General features: G+C 55.4%; 1 protein-coding gene across 1 annotated transcript in view; it reads left to right on the top strand.

Annotated features, from left to right (window-relative positions):
* FAM222A (family with sequence similarity 222 member A) overlaps window positions 1-17,553 on the top strand; it is an 86,075-nt gene that overhangs the window by 18,528 nt on the left and 49,994 nt on the right. Inside the window, 1 exon segment of the mRNA XM_034790804.1 lies at window positions 12,932-13,063. Coding sequence (XP_034646695.1) covers window positions 12,982-13,063 — 82 coding nt within the window. The 5' untranslated portion in view covers window positions 12,932-12,981.

Genomic DNA, 17,553 nt, shown 5'->3' with positions numbered 1-17,553 from the left:
CAAATCCCACAGTCAAACAATGGGACAACTTGGGGTTCCATGTAAACTCCACACGTGCTGCTTCTAGGGAAGCGAAGGAGCCTGATCTCTCTGCTGCCAGAGACTTCAACCCTCCTCCAGCAGACGCACCCCCCACTCCTGTGCTAGATACCCCAGGCCTGCTGTGAGCGTGGGGCTGGCGGGGGGGAGGTGGCGGGGGCTGGCTCCCCCAGCTGCGTTAGTATGCACAGGCAACTGTAGCAGAAAATCTAATTTGATAATTAGCGTAGCTGCCAGGGCTGCTTTATGTCAAAAGCTGTGGCCTTTTTGCCTTAAAAAAGAGAGTACGTGAGAGAAATCCCTTTAATTTCAGCAGATGCAGTTAACTTGCCCCCTTAAGCCTGATTGCAGCAGTGCTCATCAATACTGCATTAAAGGGGATGGCACTGACTGATGGCCCATCGCAAACTGTGTGAGGCTGTGCCCAAACCAGGGCACGGGATGGGAGAGGCCTCACCCCGGGGGCCGGGGTAGGGTCGCCAGGTCAGAGGTTAAACCGTGGCACGGGCAGGGTGTGAGCCGCAGGAAGGATGGCCCCAGCACTGGTCTGGGACCCAGGTGACCGGGGTGTGATTCCTGGCTCTGCTGCACGCGCTCTGTGAGATCTTGGGCGTGTCACTGAATCTCTCTGTACCGTGGGGTAGTGACAGCTCACAGCGTGGGGAGAGGATAGCTCTTTGTGAGGGGCTGGGGCCCAAATCCGGGATCTCAGACGTCCTAGGGGAGAGGGAACGAGGAGATGAAAGGAGCCAAGGTGACATTGGGCTGGTGGCCAAGATGACTTCCTTAGCAGTGAGATCTATTGGACTGGCGCAGCTCCTGGAGAAGGGGGAGATGCCCCATCCCTTGGGACGCTCGCCATTCAGCTAGCTTGGAGAGTAGACGGCACGGGGTTGATCTCGATGTGCCTTTCCAGGGAGCTGGTCTGGGGAACATGGCCAATGCCGCCGGACTGGTGGAGGCCAGTGCAGCTTTGAGAAGCACTCAGCCCTCAGGGAATAATCCGGACTGCGGGTGGGGGGTTTCCTTTTGCCGATTTGTCTCCCCGTTAGAAGTGTGAGGTGCTGTGGAAAAGCTGGAGGCGCCAATGTGACTTCAAATAAACAGAGGGAAAGTGATCTGGCAAAGGAGGTTCAGGGCGGCAACCGGCGCTGCCTGGGGAGGAGAGCTGGCGAGGAGATGCATGAGCCCCAAGTGCTGCTGGGCTGGGAAGGGTTAAAGGGTGATGAGACAAAGACACTTAAGGACAGAGGCGCTGGTGGAATCATTAGCACTTGGGGATGAGCATCTCGAGCTGGGAACCTCAGACGTTATTAAATGTGCCCATTAATATGGGGCGAAGCTTAGCTTAGCTGTCTAAAAAATTGTCTCTGCTAAGAGCTGCGTGACACTGGGTGACTGGGGCAAAACTGTGATCGGAATTAATCGGTGGCTTTATTTAGTCTGGCATGTGGCTGCTTCGTCTTTCCAGGCCCTGCCACGCTGCTGCTCCGGCTGCGCCCGAGCTGCCCCCGTTGCTGTACAGCCAGGTTGCTTTGGCCCTGTGAGGTCTAGGGTGGGCACATCGCCAGTGGCGGGGGCGGGCGGGGGAATGGCAGCACTAGCAGGCGGGTGGAGTTCAGATGCTGCAGTCCCAACCTGGAGGGATTTAGCCGAGACCTTGCAAGTTTCCAGGGGAGAGGCTGCTATTGCATCCTGGCTTGGAAAGTCCCTTAATCATTTGTTACGGTGCCTTTGAGTAGAGCCAAGGGATGCCCCTTCTGAGGTTTGCTCTTAGCCCTTCTGTGAGCAGCAATCAGGCAGCCCTGGTCACCTGGACTGGGAGCCTGCAGGGAGAATGCTGCTTGCTTGCAGCTAATTACAGAAGTAGCAATTAGCTGCTTCCTGTAGGTCCCAGGGAAGGACAGCAAGTGTCTCATCTCCGCCCCATGTGCTGCAGCAAAATGGGCGGTCAGCATTATCCGCCCCTGGGCCGGGACCCCTGGAGAGCAGGGACGCTTTGGCAGCCTTTCCAGGAAAATCCCTGGGTGCTGCTCCAGCCAATACTGGTAGCGCCATGTTGCATGGTGGTCCCTTTGGACGTGATACCCTAACAGCGGCTGTGCTGCCACTCAGATGAGACATAAAACCCAGGCTCTGACCCACTCAGTCATTTATGATCATGTGTCTGCTTCACCAGTCCAGGTGTTCTTCCCAAATCTCCATTACATTTTTGCCTCCCTAAATTCCCACCTGGCAGTTTCACTTGGAGACAGGATTCTTCCTCGCTTCCTGATTTCAACTATGTGCAGTGCTGCTGTGAAACAGCTGCCATGTTCCACCCCAGAGGTGGCTGCATTCCACTGATGGGTGAACTTATTTCTGCTTGTAAAGTGCTTTGGGATGCAAAGGCCAATATAAATGTAAAGCATCGTTATTACTTAAAAACTTTAGGTCTGCTTCACTTGTCCTTTTTTTCCACTTGTAGTAGCTCCTGCTCATGTTAATGTGACTTAGTTGTGACTGCTTCCCATATCCCGATGTCCTCCTGAGGTGTGCACATCCCCGTCAGGCTGCCCCCTTGACCCATTCTCCTAAAGGGACAGCGTCCAACAAGAGCATTCTGCTCTGTCCAGGTTCTTCTCCTGCCCTCATCACTGCAGCATCCAAGCGCCTTCCAGTCGGGCATTAAATCATGTGACCAGCATCGGTCACGTGTGGTTCGTCCTTTCTCCTTCCCTTTCCGAAGGGGAAGTGGTGTGGGAGTTGCCGTGTAACGTCATGTTGGATGTGCGTTGGGCTCGGTGTCCTTATTAGCCCAGCCAGGCGGAAGAAGTGCCCGTTGCACTTGGAGTGGAAGGTGGGGAGGCTTGTGCTGATGCTTAGATCTGGGGGCGTTTGGTCCAGTCTCGGGCCAGCTCCTGAGAAAGCTCTGACTCCTGCCCAGACGAGCTGTACCCTTGTGGTGGGTGGCTGCATTCAGCCTGAGCAGCAGAGTTTTCCCTCTGGCTCTTGGCCTGAAGCTTTAGGTACCTTTTAGGTGTCCTGAGCCCAATCTGTTGAGTGCCTCCAAGATCTGAGTCAAAGTCTTGAGCTCCCCATTGTATTCCATAGGGTCACATTTTCTTACTAGGAGCATTGCAGATGGCTAGAACGGGAAGATGGCTTTTTCCTCTGCTTTTCTCCTTTGTTTTCTTTGTGCATCGGGCAGCACTTTTTGCCGTTTCTCCTGCATTGCAGTAGGCCTGGCCCCAGCACCAGCCAGCTCCCCTCTGCCAACTTTGCCCCTCAACCCTGGAGCATCAAAAGCTTGCCGCTGAGACATGGTCCCTAATAGCGGGGAGTCTCCAAGGACGGCTGTGCTCCGGCCGCCTTCGCAAAGGTGCAAGCGCTGGGTGCGTGGGGAGGAAGGGCGCTGGCTCCCTTGGGTGAATTGTGAGGGAAGGACAAGGAGAGAGTTGCAATCAGCTTTCCGAGGTGATGGCAGGCCAGCAGAGGTGTGGGGACTAGCACAGTGCAGGGGGGAGAGAGGGCCCTTTGTGTGGGGGAGGAGGTGATATGGTGGCTACTATGCGGCAGCCCTGAAGGCTCAGTGGAGACAGGGTTAGGTGGGGTCTGCAGTTAGGGTTAGCCGTCAGTCAGCGTGGGCCAGACCCAGGGAAGCTGGATGGCTACACTAAACCGGGCAGGGTCAATGCCTTCCTCTTTATCCCTGGCTCTGTGCGTCCGTCCCTGCAGGGGCAGTCGCTTCGCTGCGCCCGTCTCTGCAGCGACCCCCACACTCCCCAGCCAGGTCACCCCCTGCGCTGTGTTGCGCAGCGTCGGATGGGTTCCTGCACCAGGAGCCTTCGCCCATGAGCTGCTGCAGGCCGGGAGTGCGCGTGGGCCAGGATGGTACCTGGGCTGGGCCTGCGGCGCGTGCGCTCACGCTGGAGGCGCTGTGAACATTTCAAGGATGGAGAGCTGGGCAGGTCTCCAGGAGGGAGGGGGGCTGAGCGTGGCCTGCCATGATCTCAAGCTAGGGACCTTGCAGAGTCACACGGAGCGTTGTAGCTCAGACCCCTCTGCCTGCATCGAGTTCTCATGCTGGATGGCTAGGGCTGTTCTAATCCGCTTCGCACTCTCCCTTGGGTACCTGTCTGTTCTCCCTCCCCTTAACCTCTGCTCACCTACACGCACGCACAACACTTGCTGGGGGTTTATCACGCTGCCCGGGAACAGCTCTCCCTTCTGGTTCCCCCGAAAAGGGTCAGCCTGTCGCAGATGTCAGGCGCTTTCCTTTACTGACAAAGCAGGATCCTTGCTGGGGGAACTCCGTGGGGCTGGGGCTTACTGGGATGCTCACGGCAGTAAGGAGGGAGCTGTTACTTCAGCGCCTGCTTTGCTCGATCGTCCTCCTGGCTTTTACCAAACTTCAGAGGGTGGTGGTGTGGTGTGTGCGCGCGCGAGCGATCTCAAACCTCGCTCCTCGCAGGGCTGTGTAATGAACCCCCCAGTCCCAGTGGAGATCTGCGAGCGAGCGAACAGTCAAGTGCATTCAGTCTCTGAATAAGAAGCACTTCATTCTCTTTTCAAACTGTATAATTTCTGCCTGATTGTAATGGCATATTTTAAAATTACCAGAAATCAAAGCCAGAAAATGGATACTGCTGCTTTTACTGTGAGCTGCATTAACAAGGGATACGTAATGTATGAAATAAAAACACTCCTTTTTTTTTTAAGACAGTAATAGGAGAAAATTGGTTTTGAAACTGAATAAAAGTCCCTTTCAGAGGAAATCATTTCTTTCAGGGTACCTTTGCTGAAAGGAAAATAGTGAATAATGAAAGGTGGTTACATGATTGTCTTTCATTTAAAGAGAGGCTAGGACAGATGGAATCTCAGCAAAATACAAGATTGGAATAATTGCGTGGTAACAAGGCGCTTGTTGTGAAATTAGTATCTTAAGAAAGTCGTGAAAAGGCTTTTACTCATGAATACTTCATTATTAGTAGAAAACAGCCCAATTTGGGTTCTCCAGACACCTGTTCGGCAGGAAATAACTTCTTCCCATCCCCCCCCGCCCCAACCTGTCTCTGAAAAGAGTATCATGTTTGCTGAACTTTTCAGCCCAAAAAGTTCTGGGGGAGGGAGACAGCTGAGATTGGCTCTAGAGTCTTGGAGGGCTGTTCTCAAAGGCAGATTGATGCCAGCGCTGAGATACTGGCTCACTCTAACCAACTTGTGGGGCTTTCTGCAGCACCTGCGGGATGGGCTTTCCCTCCAGGCCCTGGGGCTGGCGTCGGGGTGAGCCCGGAGGCTCATAATGACGAGCACTCGATTATGCATAAATACCAACAGAGGGAAGTCGCTGCTGCTGAACTCCTCCTCCATCATCGCTGGAAGGCCCCTTCCTGCCGGTCGCCTTTCACCATAGGGAGAGATCCCGTTCATTGCCCCCTCCTTTGTGCAGACATCTCACTTTGGGGACTGCAGGCTCGCAAGGGCAGTTAGCCTGGGGCTCTCCCTGCACCTGACTCCCCCGGGGACGTGTGGGGAGCCGGCACAGAGGAACATGCCCCCCAAGGCGACGTTACCCAATGCTGATCAAAGCCTGAAGTGGGACCTTCAGCCGGCTGGATTAGCTGGGTGTAGGCCAGAGCACGGCTGCACTTGAAGGTTTTGCAGCAGTGACACCGGTAACAGGTGGCGGTTTCCCTTCCCCATGTCGCTGCCTGGCTCCAGAGGTGGGGCTGAAGGACGAATCTGAGGGCACGTGTCCCAGAGAACCAGTTCCCACTTTATCATCAGCCCTGTCTGCATCTGCCCTCTGCTCAGACGGCAGGAGTTACACAGTCTACTCTGCAGCCTGCCTTCCCGCAGGGGAAGAGAGCTCGGGGGAGGCAGGGAGCGAGCAATCCGCGGGTGCCCAAGATCGTTTGTCAGTTCAGAGACGAAAGTAAGCGATTTCCAAGAACGTCTGTCCATTGTGCTCAGGAAAAAGATATTTCTATAATTGCTCCGACACCACCATTAACCAGTGCACTGCAGCCAAAGCAGATTGAGCGGCTATTCCGGCTTCAGCCACCGTGAGGGGGAAAGTGTCTACATCGGGGGCCGGGGGGGAGGAGGGAAATATTCGTGGACAGAGGTGATCTGCAGGTCTGGTCCCAGCAGAGGAAGGTCTGCCCTTTGTATCCCAGCTGGACGGGTGCTTCCCTCGACAGGAGGCTGATTGGGGCTTGCCTAGCTGGCCTGGGAGCCCCCTCGGAGCAGGCAGCTCCTGCAGTGACCTGAGACACATTGATGTACAATAGCAGGTATTTAGGAACCATTTCCTGGGTCGGCCGGCTCCCTGTTCAGCCAGGGCACGCTCCATGTTGAGTCTGTGCTCGGCTCGTGGGCAGATTGGAAAAGCCCCCGGGGGCAGTTCAAGGGTGGTGTGTGTTATTACTCGGGAGTGAGTTCAGGGAGCACAGCCTGCTCTGGGGGTCCTTCGAGCATCTCCAGGCAAGCGTCCCTGCACGCTGCCTTCCCAGATAGGTCTCCGCTCCAGCCCCTCTGGGGGAATGGGGAATTGAGTCTCTCTGGGCCATTCATTCCTGGCCATCTCCACTGGTGCCACCCGCCAAGGGGCCAGCTGTGCTGATGGTCCACGGCACGTCCGTAGCCGTCTGCTGGGAAATGGACCCTGCAGCTCATTTCACAGCCATCAAAGGACGATGCGTTTCTGGCACTGCCGGTCCAGGCTGCCCGAGGAGCAGTGACCCACCATTTAAAGGCTCCAATCCCCTGAGCCTCGCTCGGTGTCCTCGACATAAGCAGGTGCACCGTCGCTGGCACGTCCGGCCTGCAGGCCGGTTGTGTATGGCATGATGTGCGTACAGCCAGGTCACGGTACCAGAGCCATGGCCTGAGGTGGTGGTGTCACGACAGGATGCTGGCCTGACTGTGCTGTGATGTGGCAGGACACAGGGCCGGGCCCGCTAAATCGGACTGCCTGTAATTATGCAGGCTATGTGTATGGACAAGCGTGGATAGCAGGACATGTGCAATACAAATAACATGTATGTGGCATGTATGTAACTCCCGTGTGTTCCGTCTATTTGTTCCTCACGCTGCAGCAGAATCCAAGAGCTGAAGACGAAATAATGGGAACAAATGCTGTGAAAATGAGAGCAACCTGCCGCTCTGCCCTCATTTGCTCCTGCCTGTTCTGTTAGGTAGCAGAGATCTGCCAGGTTGTCAGGCATTTTTTTCCCCTGGCTCTCAGGCAACTCAGTGGGTCAGGCTGTGCCTGGAATACTTTACTGAGCTTCACTCTGACTGCGGCTAACTTCATTCCCGGCCGTTGAATGCAATCATGGATCCAGGCTGCGAAGAGAAATCCGCTCTTTGGCTGCTGCGTCCTGAGCTGCAGGAGAGTTCAGAAGCTTGTGATAGCATTGTGTCTGAACGAGCGGTGCCCTCCGTATCACGTCAAACCCCAGCCCGGGTGACTCTGTTTCTTAAAGGAAAGGCATTTTTGCAGCCGAGAAAAGTCCTAGTGTGACTGTGCTGCCCTGCTCCCCACAGGCACAACTACGCACGTGGATCTCACACAGCTCCCGTGCACATCCTCGTGGATGGGTGTGTATGTGCGAAGTTCTCAAAGCTGCCATTTTAATTTTGGGGGTTTCCATTTTTGGGTGCCCAGCTTCAGAAACATGGGCCCTGATTTTCCATGGGTGCTAGTGAGACCTAGGAATCCAGGCCCTGAGCTTGGAACCTGGCCCGCGGTCTGTGGCTTGCATTGCAGGGAACCAACACCCCAGATGTTCAGAAATTGCAGCTCATGTCCGCTAACAGGATCTGGGCGATGGAGCAGATTTCCCCTAGTGGCACCGGCGGAGCCCTCCATCTGCAGGTCCCATGTGTGTGCTGTGCCTGGGAGCAGAGTGGGCTTGTGCTTCCTGCTTGTCCAGCTGGCAGGTCTCCTGGAGCAGTGCTCGGGTCTGAGCACCGACCGGGTAGAAGGTTCTGTGCAGGCTCTATCCTGGAGTCCTTTGCGTGCTCTGAGCCGTACGGAAAAGGAGGACGGAGGAACTTGCCATAAAACGAGCTTGGGCAAAGCTTCGAGAACGCGGTGAAGAGAACAGTTTGTACTGGCCACGGGGGGGAAAAGGAGGGATGAGATGGGAATTCCCTCTCTGATATTGGTCGTTAACAAATCTGTAGCGCTCAGTGCCTAGTAGAAGGAACTCCACTGGACGGACAGATGTGATGTGGGCGGAGGGCTGACTTTATTGCAGAGCACTGGGCGGATTTGGGGGGCAGTTGGTTATGTGGGTGTCTATCTCAGATCTTTCTCGAGGGCCTGCCCCTGGGGTCTGAGTCCTGGGCTCGAATGGCCGGGAGCAGCTGAGGTCTGTGGGGTGGGGTTCCCTCGCTCGCTCGCTAAGTGCGCGTCGCAGGAGGCCTAGGCTAGGATTTGTGGATGCCTCTCGTCTTGTCTCAGGCACCCTCCTCCTTGGCTGCCGTCCGTTCTGGAGGCCCGGGGGGAGGTAGCGGGAAGTCAGGGACAGTGGCAGCGTTCTTACCCGTTCTGATCTAGCTAATGGCATGTCGTTCTCCTTCGTCTCAGCTCAGCTCGCACATCCTGCCGGCATGTGATGAAGTGACCAAGCCCTGATGGGCCTTCCCCTCCCCCTGTGGGATTATTGGCTGCTTTGGAAATAATGAAAAGGGGACTTGTTCTTCTTCCGTGTCCAGCCTGGGGTTCCCCAGCGTTAGAACTATCCAGAGTGAATTCCAGGCCATTTTGTGTCTGTTGGCAAAGCCTGCTGGGGGGGTGGAGTCGTGAGCTTCCCCTGAGGTGTTTCAGAGTAGCAGCCGTGTTAGTCTCTATCCGCAAAAAAAAAAAAACAGGATTACTTGTGGCACCTTAGAGGTGGCGAGTGGAGTCGTGTGTGCAGGAATTTCTGGTGCCGCATCCATGAGCCTGCAGGGAGGGTCTCTGGCAGCCGCCCTGGCATTAAACACCATTGCTCAGGTGAGCATCGGGGCCTGGGCCATGGAAACCCACCCCAGGCTGGTCCGTGAGAGGTTTCCCCTAACATGTGCAGACCAAGGATTTCTGTGGCTGGGGGAGAGAATTCTCTAGCAACTTCATCAGGAGACAGCGATTGGGGTCTCCTGGGGTTCGGGTCCCAACACAGACTCGCTGTGCGTCCACTTCCCCCTCTCTGCACCCCACATTCCTCAGCTGTAAACTGCACCCTATTGCACTCGCCTTCCCCCCGGGGCACTGGGTAGGGTTGCCAACTTTGATTGCAGAAAAATGAACACCCTTACCCTGCCCCTTCTCCGAGACCCTACCCCCGCTCACTCCATCCCCCCCCACGCTCGCTCATTTTCACTAGGCTGGGGCAGGGGGTTGGGGTGAAAGAGGGTGAGGGCTCTGGCTGGGCATGCAGGCTCTAGGGTTGGGCCAGGAATGAGGGTTTTGAGTGTGGAAGGAGGCTCAGGGCTGGGGAAGGGGATTGGGGTGCAAAAGGGTGTGAGGGCTCCAGCTGGGGGTGCAGGCTCCAGGGTGGGGCCCGAAATAAGGGGTTCAGGGTATAGGAGGGGGCTCCAGGTTCAGGCAAGGGGTGAGGGCTCTGGCTGGGAGTGCAGGCTCTGGAGTGGGACTGGGGACGAGAGGTTTAAGGTGCAGGTGGGGGCTCAGGGTTGGGGCAGGGGGTTTGGAGTGCGGGAGGGGGCTTATGGCTGGGTCAGGAGGTTGGGGTGCAGGATGGGGTGAGGGGTGCAGGCTCCAGGCGGCACTTACCTCAGGCGTCTCCTGGAAGTGGCCGGCATGTCCGAGAACTGCCTTAGCCCCACTGCACCGCTGACCAGACTTTTTTAACAGCCCAGTCAGTGGTGCTGACCGGAGCCGCCAGGGTCCCTTTTCGACGGGGCATTCCGGTCGAAAACCGGGCACGTGGCAACCCCTGCTTGTGCGGCACTGTGACTTGTGTGGGTGGGAGGCGCTAGAGACCAGCGGAGGGGAGGGGGGGGATTGTTGTTAATTTTACTTTATTACAAGTTACCTCACAAGTGCGTCAGGGTGTAGATGGTATTTGTCTGTACAGCAGCTGCGTGCTTTGGAGGCTGTCTGGATGAAGCTGTGGAGCAGTGGGGCTGGGATAGCGTGCGCTGACCAGCTGGTGTTCTGTGCTGACCTGCAGGGAGAGCCGGGGCAGGTCCTGGTTCTGTGTAAAGAGGAAATACCCAGGTTGAAATGCCGTGAATGGGTGAGAGTGAAACTGGGAAAACAGAACGCATGCACTCCCTGACTCTCTTGAAAAAGATATTGCATATGGGTGGGGGTGGGGAGGATTTGCACACACATCACTGCCCCCTGTTGGAGGGGAAAGTGGCGATCTTCTCCGGGGTTATGTGTAAGTGCACAATATACCAAAGAACCCAATGCGTTTAAAGCCGGCTGAGTCCTCTTCCCTGTAGCCCTGCCCGCCCCTTTGCCCTGTCAAGTGGTGCTCCCTGCCCGCCGAGGTCTGGGTCGGGGCGGGTAAGAACGGTCCCCTCTCTGCCTGGAATAGCGGAGATGGGGCAGACTTTCCGTGACACAGCGTTAGGCCATGTGATGTATCGGCTGTGACATCCAGCCGTCAGTAACTTTCAACCAGCGAGAGCAATGGGTCAGAACTTCTCGCTCTGAAGGACAGACTGCAGCCCGCTTTTCTTATGCTTCAAGTCAACCTCTACTTGCCCCGTCGGAAGGAGAGCTCAGTCCGGGAGTCACTCGAGGCAGTGAGAGTACATCAGGAGGAATTAGTTATAATTTATGCCTTCCATCTAGGCTCCTGAAGGGGATATACAATTACTGTAGCTCCAAATGTGCAAATCGTTGTTGGGGATGACTTTGGCCTGACCCCTCTGACTCTAGTCAACTAGATTTCGAGGCCAGCCTGAGCTCTGGTGGCAGACGCTGGGACTCGAGTGGTTTTTAATAGGGGCTTTTCCCAATATCCACTTGAAATGGAGGGTTTGATCTAGGCTGGGATCTTAATGGCCAGCTTGCAGGGGAAGTAATCGAATGCTTTATGATGTACTGCGAGGAGATGGTGTCCATCATGCCAGCGAACAATCAAGCAGCCTGTCTCCCGCTGTCTGACATTGGCATCAGCACGTTGCAGGGGTGGCAGTGGGCTGTTCGGGGTATGCAGGCTGCATCCTCAGAGGCAGAATAGGAACTGAAACCCTCTTCTCTTTGGGATCCCTCCTCGGGACCTGCTTGGCCAGGCTATCTGGGAGGAAGTGGCTCGCTAATCATGGTTAGATTGAGGGGCAGGTGGGAGTGGTTCATTGATTTATATGTAAGAATCTTTGTATGTGTCGCTCCCCTCCCTTTGCCCTTTATGTGGGATAGGAAGTTCTTTGGGACAGGAGCTCTCGCTGCCTTTCTGGGTGGAGAGCACGGTCATCATAGCTAGACGCTGATAACTTCACGGCCATGTGTGACCCTGGATCCTGGAGATAGCCGTGTGGAATCAACTCAGGAGGCTGGATAATTAATGGGCAGGACATCTTAGAGGCGTTAGCGAGCGGTCTGGGGCGTGCACATTGCCCTTTGCCCCCTCTGTGTGATGTCAGCGTGTCTCACAGCAGATGGGGGGCGTCCCTCGCTGATGGGGTTTGATCTGCTCGCCCGGAGTCTGTCCTAAGGCAGCCCCCTGTTATAGGACTCCAAACACACAGCCCTGCCTCCGGCAGCCCCGGGCCTCGGGTGTCACTGCCAGGGAGGCGTGTGCGAACATCTAGGTAGTTTGCTCGGGGTAACTACCAGGCAGTAAAGACCTAGCGCAGACACTGTGCAAGTAGCTTTTACCTCCAAGTAGCTAGTCAAGCTCAACACGATGCTCCTCCCCACCCCCCGCTCACCTAGCTACATCAAGATAAAAGCTGCAGAGCTTTGTCTCCACTAGGGCTTTGTAGATATCTCGAAGTAAAATCACACCTGGGTTGCAGTGAAGGCAGCCAAGGAGCCCAGGCCCTCGGTAACCTGCAGAGCCTTCTGGAGCTGCCATTGCAAATGTCCCGCTGCACAAGCGTGAAAGTCGCGTGCCAGTGTCCTGTGCCGCCCTGTTGAGGGGATGTTACCTGCGGGACTGGAGTGGGAACGAAGCAAATATTTTTGGAGGGTAGAGAGGATTTTGGAGTGACAGGGGGTATGAAAAATAAATGTTTTCAGTCTTAAACTACAAATTGTTCAGGTTTTGATTTTCTGTTGGAGAAAACCTAGAATGGGATGAAATTTCCGTGGTGTGTAAGAAAGGTCGTCTCCCATCCAACGTTAACAGGAAATGTATAAACCAGTTGTGGTCACTGGGCTCATAGGCACCAACTTCTCCTGGCGCTGGTGGGTGCTTGACCCCTGCCGCCACCCCCGGCCCTGCCCTGACTACACCCCTGCACCGCCCCCATTCCTATCCCTATTGGACTCCTTCCCCAAATCCCCACACCAGCCCCACCACCTCCCCTGAGCGTATTGCGTTCCCGCTCCTCCCCCTCTCTCCCACAGCTTGTTACGCTGCGAAACAGCTGTTTTGCGGCGGCAAGCGCTGGGAGGAGAAGCGGGGACGCGGCATGCTCAGGGGAGGAGGTGAGGTGAGCTGGGGTGGGGAGCTTGGCTGCACCCACCAATTTTTCTCCATGGGTGCTCCAGCCCCAGAGCACCCACAGAGTCGGCGCCTATGACTGGGCTTCTGACAAACGTTGCTTTTAATGCACGTCGACCCAGCGTTACCCGCCCATCACACGCTCTCTAGCTCCCAGACCGGCTTTCCCAGCCACGTGCAGTGTTCGTGAGGGAGAGAGAGAGGCCATGTGACGCTCAGCTGCCATGGCCAATCCCATTTGCTTATTGATGCCTTCCCTTTCTGTCTGTTTGCAGCGTGAGGGTCTCCAGTCGTGACTCCAGCAGCGCTCTCCAACACTTGGACCATGTTGGCCTGTCTCCAGAGAACCCAGAACCCGCCAGCCCAGCACCTCGCATGTCCAAACAAGACCCTGGAGCCGCGGAAGTGTAAGTGCCTGTCGGGACTTTGCCAGGGAGGCGGCAGATGCTGTGCACTGAGAGGGGGCTTCCTCCCCAGTTCATTTCCTGGCATCAAGTTATTCATTGACCTTCAAACCTCCCTTGGCTCTGTCAGGCTTCGTGCTTGGCTGTCCCTTGAGCTGTCTGTTCCAAGCACCCTGTCCCATGGAGCGGGTTAGCCCTGAGGCCCCTCTCTGCCCTGTGCCTCTCCTGCTATGGGAGACGGAAGGCAGCCCAAGTCCAGTTCCCTTCCTCCCGGATAGGAAGCATTTGCCTACTTGCTGCTTTGATGCTTCTTGTCTCAATGAAAAAGACATTTCTTTAACTGATAATTAAAAAGAACAGGAAAATCAGGAGAGGGGAGGGGGGAAAGGAAGGAGACGCGATAAGCGAATTAAATTGAGTCGCTTCGGCTGATAAGTCGAACTTCAGAAAATTTTGCAGCAATGTCTCCAAAACGCCGTGGCAAACGCCTGCTCTGAAGCCTCCTTAAAATATCTCTAACCCACCCTTCCCCCTCCCTCTCCTATAATTACTTTTCCCAGTTTTGCTGTAGCTCTGTTGTTCCTGACGAGCTGGCCTTTCAGATAAGCTGTAAACTAGTTACATTAAAATGGGTTCCAAAAGGTCACTCCAGTAAAGCACCTGTCTCGAGCAGCCTTTGTCTCTCAATCCAAACCATGATTAAATGTATATTTAATGAGCCTGCTTTAGGCAGGCGGGTTTGACCTCTCCGGCTGGGAAAGACACATTAAGATTCTCAAGTGATGAATGTGTGTTTTAAAGAGGGGAGTGGATATTTTTCTACTGGTCTCAGTTGGATTTGTAAGCGTTCCGGGCTGAAGACAAATCAACTACTAAAGCTCCGCTTTTTAGCGTGTGACAGCCCCAAGGTATTTGGTTAATGATCTGTATTTTCCTGGAGACGTATTTTCCCCTAGCTGTGCACCCCAGCACAATCAAACCAACTGCTGAATTTGCCATTTTAAGTCAAGATGGGAAGGGTCTGAAGTGATCAGATGACTGTATCTTTTAGAAAAAACAAGTTCAACCACAGCTATTGGACATGAAGCAGGAATTAATTAGGGGAACGCCCATGTTAAGGCTAGATGATACAGTGGGCCCATGTGGCCTTAATATACAAAGTTGTTTGTATTTCTGAAGGCACCTTTCCTTTCAGTTCACGTTCCTCTCTGAGGGCAGGTCTTCACTACCCACCGGATTGGCGGGTAGAGATCGATCTATCGAGTCTCGTCTAGACGTGGATAAATCGATCCCCGAACACGCTCTCCATCGACTCCGGAACTCCAGTTCACGAGAGGCGGAAGCAGTCGATGGGGGAGTGGCAGCGGTCAACTCGCCGCCGTCCTCATGGCTAGGTAAGTCGACCTAAGATACGCCGACTTCAGCTACACTGTTCGCATAGCTGAAGTTGAGTATCTTAGGTCGACCCCCCACCTAGTGTAGACCAGGGCTGAGTTCCTCTTGTGCCCCAGGGGAAGATCCTCCCAGTGTTTCCAATAGACTCAGTGGCGAAGGACGCCAGGGGCTCTCCCCACTGAGCATTCAGCTGCTCCCTGTGCCAGAACGGGAAGGTTGCCACCCCCTCTTCTCTCTCGCAGAGCTCTGTCTTGCAGCCCACTGCTGGCTCAGCGTGCGGAACGAACCGAGCGTGTGTCTGTGCGTGTAGACGCTTGCTCAGAGCTTACAGCGTCGCTCAGGTCTTTTTCTTATTACCATCCGGAAGGCAACTGAGTGTTGCTGTTGTAAAACTATTGCTATTCGGTCACGCCTGGATACCGAGCTACGTTTCTTCTGAGCCAGGCTCAGGGAACGTGCGCGCAGGGCTTCAGAGGTTCCCTTCCCCGACTTCCGTGGGACTCAGGGCTAGGGGTGGGCCGGGGGGGTGAGGATGGCTTGTCATTCTCTAATATTGGCAACAGGCATGTCTGCAAGCTGTCGTTTGCGAGGGATTCTGAACCATAGAGGCTGATCCTGGGAAACACCCACCAGCCTGCCTAATGCTGCACTCAGTAAAAGGAGGAAAGTTTTTGGAAAGACCATCACCTTCCTCCTCCTCCCATTCGGGACAGAGGGGGCGCAAGGAATCCCGAGCCCCTTCAATGGATCAATTAGTGCACAATCTACTTCGGGTGCTGGCAGGTTCACACGCAAGGGCTGGGTTCTTCCTGTGTTCTGCCTTGTAGATGTTCAGGCTGGGGGAGGATTCCTTGTCTGAAATGTGTCTCAATTACCAAGGAGCTTTGGAAGTGGGGGAGTTAATAGGCCTTTGTGCACCCGGTCCCGTGTGAGATGTTACCACGTGTCGTGGAATGAGTGAAGTCCCGTGGTGGGGTGACCCGCGGGTCTGAAACCATGCTGCCCTGCTGTTAGTGCGCTGAGTGGCAAGTGGAATAACAGAGCGAGCGAAGCGTTCGTGTCGGGGAGAGATCGGGATCAGGTGAATAGGTGCAGTGGCTGGCTGCCCAACGTCCGATCCACGCCACAGCTGAATGGGACCTTCCCTGGCTCCCAGGGCTGGGATTGAGCCTGATTCCCTATGAGCCTAAGCCTCACATGAGCATGTGCAGAGCAGGTGTGAGAAGACCTTGGAGTGATGGCGCCAAGGGGTCCTGCCCTCCTCCCTCTAGAACAGACCCAGCAGAGGTGCAGCGTCCCCAGTGTGCGGAAGGGAGAGAGTGGCGTGCAGCCTCCATGCACATCCAGTTCTTGGCCCCGCTGCCGAGGCCAGTAGCTCTGGCACCTGAAGGCCTATCCAGCAACGAGTTGACATGCAGCCGATTCTGGCTGATTTGCTCAAAGGCAACCAACTGGATTTTGCAAATTCAGTGGGAGGGGGACCGTTTTGTGCGTTTTTTTGACAGCCATGGTTTCGTTGTTAATTATTTATGGCATTTCTTACCGGGCTGGTAACGTCGGTGTGATGCCCAGTGTGAGCAGAGGAGCAGCGGTGGCGTGCGTTGCCGTCCCCAGATGCGAGTATCCCAGCGCTCTCCGGGCACTCGGGCTAGCTTGTGCCGCTGAGTCACTGGGCCGCGTGCAGGTGCAGCTCTGGCCTCTCCGGGGGAAATCTGGGAGGCGTTGGGTGCCGCCTGCACCAGCCCAGACGGAGGGTGCTGCATGCTCTGCTGGCCGATGCCAGGGAGCAAGGCCCCTGTATGGTGGCTGTTGCCCCAGGGTGCTCGGAGGGAGCAGGCAGTGCAGGGACAGCGCTTGTGCCTGATAACTGCATGGGGGGGGAGACTAGTCCACTCCCCCACAATGCACTCGCTGCCTCCGCCCGCCCGCCAGCCAGGTCACCTTAATCAAAGTTTAGCTGACCGTATGTTTCCGCTCGTTATGGGAAAATGCAGCACGCCTCTTTTTCTCTCGGCCTCCTGCTATTTCAGATTAAATTGCAGGTGACATCCAGGGCCAGGCATCTGTTTTTGAATATAATTTTCCCCTTTTTATTTATTACACCTGTGGCAAACGGGGAGGGGAAGCTGCCATCAGCCCTGCGAAGCAGAATGAAAGGCGAGCCCGGGCCCCGTGCAGCATGGGGCAAATGAGTCTCCTGCTAAACGCCTGCTTAGGTAATCGAAAAAGATAGCATTCTTTTCCAACGAGCCACAATTTAGAAGTGCCTCTGATTGCTTAATTTGCTCCTGAGTATCTCAGTAATTATCTTTATGGGTCTTATTTCTGTCCTCTGGCACTGTTTCTGTCGATATTAAATGAGTCTGGCGCTCGGCACTGTGGCCGCCTGGCCTGGCACCACTGTGAAATCCTATTATCCTGCCTGCGCCTCTGATTAATTTTTGTATTAATTTCACGTAAAAGGTGAGCTGACTAATGTCCCCGCCTGGGCCGGGAGCTGCGTGTGTCACTGACGTTTCTGGACCCGGTGCCCTGGCCTCCCAGGTGGGGCCCCACCCTAGGGTTTCCCTTCCCCTCTCTCTTGCTGGTTAATTGCTTTTTCTCCCTTTACACTTTTTCCCCATGGCATCTGGAAAGCGACCAGTGCACACGGGCTTCGTGAGTTGCTTAGTTGGTATGGGAGGGTGGTGGGGGGCCTTGGTGGGGTCCCCACTGCTGGGGCCGCTCTGAAATGCAGTGCTGCCATGTGCGGCGGTGAGCCCGTCTGCCCCGAACCAGCGCAATGGCTTCGACTGCTCCTCGGCCTGTGGCGAGGACTGGTGAGGACGGGGTGGCGGAGGGCTCAGAGCTGTGTGCTACTGGTGACGTTGGGTGTAAACCTGCCCAGACCTCACGCAGGGTCTTACTGGAGCGGGTGGTTCCGAGTGTTGACATAAGGGTTGGGCTGAGGTGAAGCCAGAGAGGCTGGGGCTGGGGAACGGAGCAGGACTTCTCCAGTCAGAGGCTTCCTTTCCTACAGAGGAGAGAAGTGTCTTCTCCAGACCCACGCCACATCCGCTGCGAGATCCCTAATGGAACTTCTTGGGCCTTTGGCCTGC

Source organism: Trachemys scripta, chromosome 15 (genome assembly GCF_013100865.1).
Source record: "Trachemys scripta elegans isolate TJP31775 chromosome 15, CAS_Tse_1.0, whole genome shotgun sequence".
In the NCBI taxonomy this organism is placed as follows: Eukaryota; Metazoa; Chordata; order Testudines; family Emydidae; genus Trachemys; species Trachemys scripta.
The sequence above is the reverse complement of the archived record's forward strand: the minus strand, read 5'-3'. Positions and strand labels throughout refer to the sequence as shown.